At 49.3% G+C, this 12,146-nt stretch overlaps 2 protein-coding genes across 16 annotated transcripts in view; both read left to right on the top strand.

Annotated features, from left to right (window-relative positions):
• Nucleotides 1–4,832, top strand: part of CAMTA1 (calmodulin binding transcription activator 1) — a 323,207-nt gene extending 318,375 nt beyond the window's left edge. For all 14 annotated transcript variants that reach the window (XM_040588315.1, XM_040588301.1, XM_040588306.1 and 11 more), the window contains one exon: nucleotides 1,314–4,832. In XM_040588315.1, the coding sequence (XP_040444249.1) occupies nucleotides 1,314–1,377 (64 nt within the window). In that variant the 3' untranslated portion in view covers nucleotides 1,378–4,832. The remainder of the gene's footprint in view (nucleotides 1–1,313) is intronic.
• A 2,769-nt stretch (nucleotides 4,833–7,601) lies between these two features.
• Nucleotides 7,602–12,009, top strand: VAMP3 (vesicle associated membrane protein 3). Of its 2 annotated transcripts, XM_040588371.1 has the most exons (5): nucleotides 7,602–7,703; nucleotides 8,955–9,036; nucleotides 9,744–9,902; nucleotides 10,601–10,652; nucleotides 11,425–12,009. In XM_040588371.1, coding segments are annotated over exons 1-5 (315 nt in total). In that variant the 5' UTR covers nucleotides 7,602–7,701; the 3' UTR covers nucleotides 11,445–12,009. The 2 variants fall into 2 exon arrangements, with proteins under 2 accessions (XP_040444305.1, XP_040444306.1); XM_040588372.1 differs by lacking the exon at nucleotides 10,601–10,652.
• Nucleotides 12,010–12,146: the final 137 nt, after the last annotated feature.

Here is a 12,146-nt window from a genome sequence, read left to right on the forward strand (position 1 = left end):
TGGAAGTCTACGTACAAAAGCTACAAACCGACGTTGCTGCTGCTCAGCTCTCCCGACATCCTTTGCTGCTTGTATTTACTTAGGCTTTGTTCAGTTCATCTGCTCTTAGTTGGATTCTGTTACACAGACTTGAGCTCTGACACAATTCTTTGTGCCATTCTTTCGTTATCTGTCCTTTCAGGTTTTTGCTATGTCAGTTGGGCATGTATGTGCTTTGCTAGATCACCTGAATTCAGGCTGTGTTCTCCCCCTTTTGGGGGGGGTCCTCCCCTCGCAGTAGCAGAGGGAAGACAGGTGGAGGCAGGTGGCAAAGGGAGAGGGCACTGCAGAGAGGGGCTGCCTGCAGCAGGAGGCAGAGCCACGCTGGGCTCCCCGGCCGGCAGCCTTCCCTGACGCGCAGCCAGGTTGTTGGCCTGAACAGAGGATCGCTGCTGCTCCAGCACTGATGCAGAATTTTGCTTTACTCGATGGGACTGAAACTGTTCCCCTCTCTTCATCGCTTAATTTGATTTTTAATTATTTCAGCTTTCAGTGATGACTTAGTTCTTATGCTGACAAGTGCTAGAGGAGGTAACGTATTGCACATGTTTTAAAGAGCTGAGAACCAAAGCATCGGGCCGCATCTAGGGAGAGCAATTCTTCCACATCGTAGGTTCGTGTCCCTTGGCACGCAGTATCCTCCACTGCTGGCTGGGAAAAAATAGGAATCTGCTACCAACAACATGCTCAAAAATACAGGCGCTAGCAGCTGGAATAAGTGTGAAGGTTATCTTTCTTCACACCCATACCGGTTCTTCTGCTGACATCTGCACGCTTTCCTACACAAGGTTCTGTATCGCGTTGTGCTTCCCCTCTAAGTACAGCTGACTGGTGTTCCCTGCCGTGCTGGGCACGACAGCAAATTGTCGCCGCTTCAGCGATGCGTGGAGAAAAGGGGTCAGCGCTGAGAAGCCCCTTTGCTGTAGCAGCTGGGACAGCAGGCAGCTGCAGAAGCAGTTAGTGAACGGCAGTCCAAGACCCCCAAGCAGTTCCATAGGGCAGCCCCAGAAGGAAGGCCAGCTGCAGTTACCAGTGTCAGGAAAAAACAGCAGCCAGACATAAGTAGCTCTTTCAGAATACGTTTGTCTCGGATTTCTAGTGGCCCTTTCTTGCGCTTCCAACTGTTCACAGCGTCAGGAACGTATTAGCCTCCTGCCATTTCTCTGGGAGCTGGCTCTTTTGCACGGGAGGTTAGAGTGAGGAATCATTTTGATTTTCTGTCTTGAAAGAGATTTGCGATAGAAGTGTTATATAGCTCCTCTTTGTTTTTTCAGAGTGAAAGAATTGAAAAAGGCCAAGGAACTTGAAGATCCGCAGCAGCATCCCGTAGCAATGTGACATTGCTTTTCAGACTGTTTTCATTTTCTGTTTTTAGCAGAGACATGCAACAGCAACAACAACAAAAATACCCACTGCAGTTCTGGAAATACCAGCTGCAGGATTTTAACAGTAATGTTTTGGTCATTGCATTTGCACTTTCATGGACAACTTTTAATTTGTTCAGCAAGACATCTTGGAACTCAATCTTCTGTTGGATCATGGGGAAAACAAAAGACACCAGGAGGAAATTGTGAGTTGCTTCATTCTCCAAGAAGGAAGAAGCGATTAATTATCCTTTTCATATAGGGCTGTATTAAACAACATGTGGAACTGTACAAATACTATACCAAAAATATTGTTGAGAAAAGGTGGGAATGCACAAGCAACACAAGAATGCTGTTCCTGCACCTGTCAGTCATCTCCAAGAAACTGAAGCTTTGAGAGTCTCAGTGGAGGGGCTTAGATCAGGACATCTTTATTGGGTCCATGCATCCTCATTTCCTTCGCACTCCTGTCCTTTGTGTTTGATTTCAATCTCTACAGCACACTTAATGCAACTTTTTAAATCTGCAGGTTTTTAATACATCCCGTGGGAACGTACAGAAGGGGTTGGTGTGTGAGATAAACGGGTAATGCGTGAGGAACCGAGAGAGCAGCTTACGCACGTTTTAAAACGTTTTTTTGGTATTTTTACTAGAACCTGCAAACATATCAATTGTCACGTACTTTCTCTCATATTCAGCACTTTATTTTGTAGCCTTACTTTCATGTGCTATTATTATTTTGATTAATTTCTTAAAAGAGTCGGTCCAACATGTAGCTTTTTCTCTTAAGTACTTGTCAAACCTCTTGTCGTTTTGCAGAGTCACATACATATGTTGCCTGGACATTTTATACCACCTAAAGATCAGAGTGGTGCTGCATTCTGGCCAGTAAATTTCTTATTTTGGCTACTTCATCAAAATCTGGGCAGTTTCTGTATATATAGAAGGTAGAAATGGAAAATGAGAAAAAAATATTTGAAAGGGAATATATTGATTAATTACTAAATATTTTATTCACAAAGGGTCAATAACTTGGCAAGATAAAATTATTATTTGTATAGTTTTGTCTGAATGAACGAGAAGAGTGTGGATGTATTGTTTGTACATATTGTATATATTAAAACAAAGAGATATGTGCATGAACTCAAGAAAAAGAAATGAACAAAGCAAAGCATTAGTGGCTATGGTCTGTAAAATGAAACAAAAACTTTATTTCACTATAAGAAACTTTATTTTAAATGTTCTTTAGAAGAACATTTTTGCTAAAGCATGACTAAATGGCAAAAAAGAGCTACTGTATTTAGACTTAGGAAAAAAAGGCAGAGCAACATTACTTAAAAAAAAAAAGAAAAAAAAAAGAAAAAAAAAGGATATGTTTACATTTGATTTTGGCTACCAGGAGTTTGGTTTGGTTGGATTTAATTTATTGATTCCTTCCTTCTTTTTTTTTTTTTTTCCCCCGTCTTTCTTTTTTTTTGCCAATGGTGCCAAGTAATGTGAATGCTAATATTGCTTAAGAAAATTAAGTTACTTTTGCAAAGCAGATAATCATAAGAGTACAGAAACCGTATCTAGCTTAACACCATACACTCACTCCGATAAAGAACACTTAGAATGAACATAAACTGAAAAAAAAAAAAAAAAAGAAATAGTACGAAAGTAGAAAATATGTTTCACATTTTCATATCTCCTGCTGGAAGTCAGAAAATGTCATAAAAATTGCACAAAAAATTTAAAAAAATAAAGTAAAACGTAAAAAAAGATGCAAACTGATCTTGTAGGGGTGTCATGGTATATTGCTATTTCCACATAGTGAGGAGCCAAAGAAATTAGGGTTTTTTTAAATTGAACTACTAATTTAAAACCGTCACACGTTCTCGACGACGGGAACCAGGTTCTGATCTTTCTTACACAGGAATGTAATGGAAGAAACTCCTGAAGTCCGTGTTGCTACTGTGGGTTACGTACATGTGTCTGAGATCAGAAACTGCTCCTGTGTGTTTGTTTTGCTCGTGGCATTTTCAAATTGCCGAACGGACTGGTGTAAATTTAAGATTGTTAGTTTTGGAATAGTTGTTCTTGCTTGATCCCGGCCACCAACTACAATGTTTAAACACAAGGCTTGTTGTGAAGCCTAAAAATATTCACATGTAAGAAGCTTTTAAACTGGTGTCTTTAAAAGAAGAGTAAAAACAAAGATTGTGGCAAAAAAACTGGGGTCAGTGCTCTTGGTGCCTTTTCTATAATTGTACCTGTTTTTAATTCCTTCTTTTCACTGCCAGCATTGAATTACAGTAGATGTGCTATAGCTCATTATCAGAATTCTCTTGTACATTTCTGAACTGCTGCTTTATGACCTAATTCAATTTGGGAAAAAAAAAAAAGGAAAAAAGAAAAACGAATGGCCTGGCGCTCACACTGTGCCTGTGGGCAGCCTCATAGCCTTGATTTACTGTATGGAATTGGGACCTTAACCATTAAATTTTCCTCTCACGCAAAAACAGAACAGGAGACGCCGAAGAATCTCCTTTGGAATGAATTGGAAATGCTCTGTATTAATACTGGAAGAACTGACATTTTGAAATGAAAATGTTGCTCCCATTGACCGATACGTGACAATATAGAATCGACCTTTTCCTAACAAGAGTAGTGACCTCAGTGGAAATGTTTTAACTCCCTCTCTTTACAGAAAAAGATTCAGTAATATACAGAGCTATTTCAAATTACTCTTCCAGATCCATGGGCCTGGTGGTGTATCTACTAATCTAGATCCTGCTTCAGCCAAACGTTTAAGCGTGTACTTGCTGTTAACCATGCAAGCAATTCCACAGGCGCAACAGAACTACTTGCATGCTTGAAGCGAAGTACAGCTTCCAAGTGCTTTGTTGTGTCGGGCCATAACCCTTCAGTGTATCGCTGGGGAGTGAGAAAGGCTCCCCCCGCAGTGAAGTGATTCTGCTCACCCTTTTCTTGGTTGTGGAACTTAACGTTTTCACGGAAGATAAGTAAGTGCAGCTTTCCGGGAAAATTCGAATTCCCAAGTGCCAGGAGCCAGATCTTCTGTCTTCTGATAATGGAATTGCTCCTTTGTGAAACACATTCGACAGCAGTAATACTGTGTGAAAGAAATACAGAATATAACATGAACCCCCTCTCTGGTTGCACGCTTATGGCAGTTCCACACAATAGCTGGTGCCCAATGGGGGGTCCCCAAGACTTGCATGTAAAACTAGTATAGATGTCTTCTCTTTTGTAAGTTTTATTTTTGTAACCGTGCATGTAAAGCATCACTGAATCAATGGATCTGTTGAAGAACTCAGCTGCTGGAACCATGCAAAATGTTTTGAATTGCCCTTAAAATATGGAAAATGTTTTCTGAATGCTTTATATTCTTTCTGCTGTAAATTAAAAACAAAGAAAATTTCCCCATACAAAGCGTGCGCCTTTTTTTAAACACGTCTCTTCCATCCTAGTTTAAAAGTGACACGGGTGCTTCAGTTGCCGTAAAGCAACCGTGAAGAGAACATGTTTCTTCTACTACATCACCTGCCTGTAAGTAGCACCTAGTCTCTCAGGGGTCAGAAGCTGAGCAGCCCCCAGCTTCCCCACGAGGAGGGGCCGAGCCCCTGGATCTGCCACCCTTTCTGCTGCGGTATCCCAGCACGTTGCCCTCATCCAGCCCGTAAAGCAGGGTGTTCAAGGGGAGCTCCTCACCTCCCAGAGCGCTGCCGGAGCGTGCTGCTGCCAGCCCGGGCCCGCTCCAGTTCTGAGGCCAGCCCGCAGCTCCAGGACGCTGCTGTGCGCCACCGGCTCAGACCCAGGGCCCTGCCGCAGCTCCCACGCGAGCTGCTGCTCTACAAAACGCACCCATCAGCCGCCCACTCTCCTTCCCACGAGGCCCTCTCCCCAAGCAGAAAGTTGTCCTTTTTGTGTGTTCTTCGCACCCCTGCAGCAGAAAGGAAAATTTCCCAACCCATGAAAGCTGGGTACCCGTCCACCCATAAATCTGAGCCTCGGATTACAGAGTCTGTCAAGATGACCAGAACTACACAAAGCATGAAAAATCCCTTTCTCCTTAAGGTCCCAGTTCAGCCCAGCTGCAGCTAGTGGCCTGGTTTGGTGGAAATTAAAGTTTTCAAGGCAATAGGCTGTAGTTTTTCAAATGCAGAAAGTCTGTGAAATTATCTAAGTTTATATAATATTTGTAAATGTTTCACCAGCTGTTAGGTGGCCCCAGTTCTGATCAGGTTCTCTAACACAACTTCAAGCAGGTCTATACAGTAGCATAAACGTGTTCATCTGTGGACGACCAGCTTTTCTGGGATAAAATTATTTTCAGTTCCTCTCCAGTAGACAGTCACTTTCAGGGCAGGGCATCCAGGCTTTCCGTGAGAAACCACGCAGACCTAGAAGTAGAACACTAAATCCTACATTGTGTACAAAGCAGAGGTGAATCTTGGTGGAATTCAAGAGCCCTGCTGATGCAAGAGCCTAAGAGGTCTCTCTTAATAGCACAGTAATACTAATAACTACTGCATGGAACAGATACTACAGTACAGGAACCAGCCCTCAATAACGCAACTCCGGCGGCTGAGCGCCAGGCCAGCCTAGCAGGGACAGACAGCTGTAATACACTCATCATCTGGCCGGTGAAAGGTTATGTTAGTACTACTAGGAGTAAGTTCTTCCAAAACCCAGGACCACAACAGAAGATGAGCTTTCATTAGGAGTTTCTTCTGGACTACAGAGGAATGAGTTAAATTATGTTTTGCTTCAAGAATAAGCTGGCATTAAGCTCCCCCATTTGCTCAGTGATACTTCCCATGTTTTCCGTTGTACGTGCCTGTTAATTCCTGGGTTCTTCTTTAGCATTGTGGGGGGTTGACCCTGACCAGAAAGTAAGCACCTACCAGCTGCTTGCTCGCTCCCCCACCTCCCCCCCTTCTCCCCAGTGTTGTGGGGGACGAGAATTTGAAGAGCAACAGGGAGAAAAAATGCCTGGAGTGAGATAAAGACAGTTTTGTAAGCGAAGGGAAAAAAGGAAAAGAAGAAAAATAAAAACAAGTGATGAAAAAGCAGTCACGTGCTACCTCCCAGCAGCTGTCCGATACCATGGAAAGAATGGCACCCCCCTGCCCCCAGGTTCATTGCTGTTGGGTCAGAACAACCCTTCGGCCCCTTTGGCACAGCTGCCCAGCCCTGTCCCCTCCAGCCTCACCCACCCCCCGCCTGCGCTGCGGGGGCAGCTGGGGAAACGGCCAAGGCCTTGATGCAACAGCCAAAACACGGGTGTTACGAGGGCACGGTGCGATGGAGAACACAGCTCCGTCCCAGCCAGGCCAGCGCAGGCGTGAGCCCCGGGTCTGCGAGCAGAGCCCAGCTGCACTCCCAGGCTTGGGCCGCGCCAAGAGCCCTCCACAACCCGCAGGAGGGATAAGGGCAACCTGCCTGCCTGGGCAGGCGTTCCCCCTCAGATGGAGGGCACACGCTGGTTTAATGTAAAGAACAAGCGTGCCCACTTCTACCGCCCAAGCCCAGCTCCTAGGGGCCCGTACCTGGGCCCAGCAGCTCGGGCCAGGCGTTTGCTGGCGCGGCAGCGTGACTGCCCCGCCCCTGCGGGTGCTGCCCCCGAGAACCGGAGTGTCCCGCCCCGGCAGCACCCCCGAAGCCACACCAGGGCGCACCATCACACCAAAGCGGGCAGGGGCCGGGCCGTGTCCTGCCCCGGGGGGTCCGGGCTGCGGCGGCTGCACACAGAACCACTGGTCAGAACCTCGCAGCGGTTCGAGCTGGAGGGACGTTTAGACACCCGGTGCTGCCCCCGCCCCCCGGCCGCGGGACGGGCGCTGTGCAGGAGCACGAGCACCGCGGGCACCCGCCGCAGGCCCCCCCAGCACAGCCGCGGGCGGGGGGCGCCTTTCCTCATGCCCGGTCCCGCAGCTCCCGCCACAGCCGAGCCGAGCCGAGCCGAGCCCAGCCCGCCCGCAGCTCCCCCGGCGGCCTGGCCTGGCCCGGCCCCGCTCCCCCCGCAGCCCCCCCGGCGGCCTGGCCCGGCCCCGCTCCCCCCGCAGCCCCGCCGCCCGCCAGGCCGCGGCCCGCTCCCCCCCAGGTGCCAGAAAGGGGCGAGGGACACCCCGGGCCGCGCCCGGCGTCCGCTGGCCCCGCCCACCCGGGGGGCGGGTCCGCCCCGGGTCCGCCCCCGATTGCGTCATATCCTGGGCGCCGCCAGGGAGGCGCGCAGTTGTCGTTGGGCCGCGCCCGAGGCTGAGACCGGCAGCGCTCCCGCCCCGCCGGCAGGATGTGAGTGCGGGCCGGGCCGGGCCGGGGGGACCCCGCGGGCGGGAACCAGGGGCAGGGGGCCTGCTGCGCGCTCGGCGGTGGCTGGGTGCCCCCCGCCTGGGCCGGCGCCGCCCGTGGGTGGGGTTGCGGGAGGCCGAGGCCGAGCCCGCCCGTTCCTGGGCCGCACGCCCTGGGCCGCTGCTCGGGCCGGGTCCCGGTCCCGGCGCTCTTGGCGCCTGCCCGGGCGCTGGCGGCCGCGTTCCGGTGACCGGGCGGGTGCGGCGCTCGGGGCCCGGCTCTCAGGAGGAGGCTTCGCTTCGAGGTTCCCCGGGCTGGCACCGGCAGCAGAACGGCGCGGAAGGGCTGGTTGTGTTGCTGCTGCTCTCGAGCCTTGTCACACCTTCCTGGTTCGCCCCTTGTGCCTCTGGGCGCGTTAGTTCTTGCTAAATGTACTTTAGAAGTCAATGTGCAAGTGGGTAAGTACAGCCTGTGCTCAGATCCAGCTCCTCTGAGTGTCAGGATGCATGAAATGGTACGTGCTTCTGGTGCAGAGGAAATGAAAACACGGAAGGGCAAGTTGAGTACAGGTGGTTCTAGAGATACACAATAAAAAAAAATCAGTGGAGTGCTGAAAAGGGTGTGAGATGTGTGTACGGAGGCTCTTGTGTCTGTTACAAAGGTGAAGGGTGTTGCAGCTGGTAAAAAGAACTCGACTGCCTGAGAGTATGAATTCAGACTGATTGGAGGTAAATTGTGTATGCTGGGTGCCTTTTCTTCCTTGTGCTTTCTCTTGCTCCCTGTTGGCCGTTTCAAAAGAACAGGGATGGAGACAACCACTGGAAGAGCACACAGTTAGAATAACCGTTAACTTTCTGTATTTAATTTTTTGTGAGCTGCTGTAACTTGAAGTGCAGTATTTGTGTTCATACTGGAGAAGAGGAACAGCCCTGAGCCTAGACTCTGGAATGTCTGTGCCCTGAACCATTTCACAGGGAATTGCCATATGCCTTACTGTAAACTAGCATTAGCAAGCTGCTGCTGTCTTTTAGCACATCAAGCAAGATGTTTGGGATGCTGCATGACTTACACCTATTACCAGCTGTTAAGACATCACTTCTCTAACAGGAAACTGCCTCATATTTGTTCTAGGAATACAAGTTTCCTGTTTTCAGGAATATGAGATAACTTGTGTACTCTAAGCATATCCACTTAAAGCCAAACCCACAACCTATCAAAAGCTAAACGGAATAATGATGATTTTCTTTGCTGCAGGTCAGCCACTATTCCTGGAAGCTCAAATGTGGCTGCTGGCGGTAACCGTCGTCTTCAGCAGACTCAACACCAAGTAGATGAGGTAAAAGTCTAGTCTGATAGCAGTGTCATTGTTGTCCTTCAGGACACCGGTATAACTGGAAGGGATATTTTGGCCAAAGCAGGTTCCCCTTCGTTATACGACAGAGAAGCCTAATATCATTCAGCTTGCTTCATTATACTTGTGTCATCTTAACTCTTGCAAAGGTTTAAAAAAAAAAACCCATTCAGCTGGAGTGGGGCAGTAGAGAGAGGTTACTGGTGTCCAAACACTAGCTGCAGTCAGTGCTTGAGGATTTGGCATAAGTAAAGATAAAAACTTTTGCTCTTACAGAGAACAAGCCTTTCTCTCATCAGTAGCAATGAAGGCTGACTGCCAAATATGACATGTCCAGATTTGAGGAGTCCAAAATCGAGGCTGGCTACTGACAGTATTCTTTTGACACATGGTTGACTATCATGTTTATACATCTCGACTGCTGAAGTGAGTCAGGATTTATTTCCCGGGTTTAAGGGAATGCCAGTACAACTGGCATGACTAACATTTTAAAGTAGATATTGGGCTTCCAGCTGCAGGTGAGTGTCACGGTTTTGTTTCAGCTTATGACTGGATATACTAAAAGGCAGTAGCTCTTACCTCGTGAGAAGAGAGCATGAATACAGTGGAAACTGTGTGTTGCTGTCTGTTGCCTGCAGTTCAGTAGTGGGTGATGCAGCCGGTGACTTACTGTAAACATTAAATTGATGTAGGTGGTCGACATCATGAGAGTGAATGTGGACAAGGTGCTGGAGCGAGATCAGAAGCTGTCAGAGCTGGATGACCGTGCTGATGCGCTGCAAGCGGGAGCGTCCCAGTTTGAGACCAGTGCAGCCAAGCTGAAAAGGAAGTATTGGTGGAAGAACTGTAAGGTAACCATGGCTTGTGTACTTATGCTACGCAGTGTTGCAGTTAATGCCATTACAGTTTGTGTCTCAAAATGCAGAAGGAAAAGCGACTTTAGCCAATGTTATTTCAGTTCCAGCATCTGTGTTTTTAAAATGTAGCATAGTGGTTAGGCGAAGTAACCATGAGCTGGATTACCAGCTGTGCCACTTGATGCGGGAACCTTATCTAAGATGGTCATGGCCAGAGGGAAATGCTTCAGTAACCTGAGGCTTTGGGGAACAGGAAGGCCAAAAAAGCATAGGTTGAGTTAACGTGCAGGAAGTATTAAAGTAGAAGGAGCTTCCGGAGACTTCTGTACTTGTAGCTGTTGGCGAAGGTTGGAATCCTCTTCGGTGAGCAGCAAGACTCTGAAAGAGGCAGTATAGGGTAAGAGTAGAAATGATGTTTAGTAGTTCTTGACTCCTGCTTGTATAGTCACCTGAAACAGGCTTTGCACGGAGGCTCAGTGAAAAAAGAGGCTGTTGGTCTGCTTTGCCTGCGTGCGTGGCCCCCCATCTCCGAGCTGTAGTGAAGCGAGCTTGCTTGCTGAAGAAGTTCTACTTGCCTTGTTAGATCTGGCGCACAGTGCAAAAGCACCTTGCAGGGCTGCTTTCCTGCACCCTAAAGGCCGGTTAATGCTGCTCTGCAGTTTGTAGTAAGTGTTGTATGGCTTTTTTCACAGATGTGGGCAATATTGATAGCTGTTGTTCTCATTGTCATCATCATCATTATTGGTAAGTTTCATCCAGATGGGGATTTCTCACAGAGATGGAATAGATGATGTTGATTCACTGACTGGTACAGTGGAAGTAAAGCCAGGATACCCACATGATAGCACATAAGACATTAATTTGAAATAGCAGCGTCTGCTTTAACAGCTGTTGCCCACAATGAATGGCGGGCTGTGAGCGCTGTGGGAGCTGGAATAGTTCAATCTCCAAGGCCTGTGCAGTGGCACACAGGTGAGGTGCGAATAGCAAGGGCTTGGAAACCAGGAGCAACCTCAGCTTTTTACAGCTGCAGATTGCAGAAGTATAAGGAGGAATGCCATGTACCTCCCTTGTTTGGAAGCTGCTTTCCATCTGTCTCAGCTTCTTGCGGGATGAACCCTTTTCAGTGCAGCAGGTCTGTAGCCTGGAGGCGTTCTACAAGTAGAGACTTGGCTGCTGGGTGAAGGTATAGCAGTGTTGGGTTGGAATAGCGAGGCAGGGAACGTACCACTCACTCGCTGGTGTAATTCTCACATAACCCCCAAGTATTTCATGGGAGGAAGAAGTTGAAGCTTGTGCTGTAATACAGTAACAGACGCTGCGGTAATGGTTGGCAACAGATAACATTGTCCTGGGCGAGAAGTGTTGGCACACAGGCACCAGGGGAGACTAAAGCTAGGAAAACCAAGATGGGAAAAACTCTTAAATCCCCAATACCTTAAGTTCTTAAAATGCAGGGTTGCTGTGGTTGACGGGCTGAAGGAGAACACCCTTTGTCCTACTTTTTCTTTTGTAGTCTGGTCTGTGAGTTCGTGAGTTACGGGAGGAAGCTGGGATCAGCTGAAGGTGCCACCTGACGCCTCTCCACTTGGAGCCTGCTGTCCTTCCAGCCCACGCACTGCTGTTCAAAGCAAACCTATTTTGATTACCGAAACGCTAACTAACTTTACCTGGTTGCCTTAAGACACTCCTGTCACTAATTACTAACAAGCACAGCCAGCCACGTGCACAGTGCCTTGGTAGAGGGGCGCGGAGCTGTCGAGGGGGATTCGGCCCGGGAATTTCCACGGTCGGTGCTGTAACCGGTTACAGGCTCCGTGGACGGTTCTGGGCCGCCGCCTCCTCCTCCTCGCCCGCCCCTCCCGGTGCCATGGTGGGGACCGAGCCGCGGGGTGGCCGGTAGCGGGAGAGCCGCGCTGTCCCGGCTTCGCCGTCAGGGGGCGCTGCTGCCGCCCGGGGGCGGGGCCGCACGTGGCGGCGGGGCCGGGGATCGCACGGGGGCCGCGTGCAGCGGCGCGTGAGGGGGCGGGGAGATGCCCCTCACGGCCCCTGGCTCCGCCCCGCCGCTCCGTTTTCCTCCAATAAAGTGGCTCCGACCCTGCCAGTGGCTCCGCCTAGTCCGTGTGGCGCGCGGCGCACGTGGCCGCCGTGTGGGGGAGCGGGGCCGCCGCGTGCGGCCGCCGTTACGTAACCGGAGGGGGGGGGGGGGGCAGGAGGCGGGAGCAGGCGGTGGCCCGG

This window comes from Falco naumanni, chromosome 3 (assembly GCF_017639655.2).
Source record: "Falco naumanni isolate bFalNau1 chromosome 3, bFalNau1.pat, whole genome shotgun sequence".
In the NCBI taxonomy this organism is placed as follows: Eukaryota; Metazoa; Chordata; class Aves; order Falconiformes; family Falconidae; genus Falco; species Falco naumanni.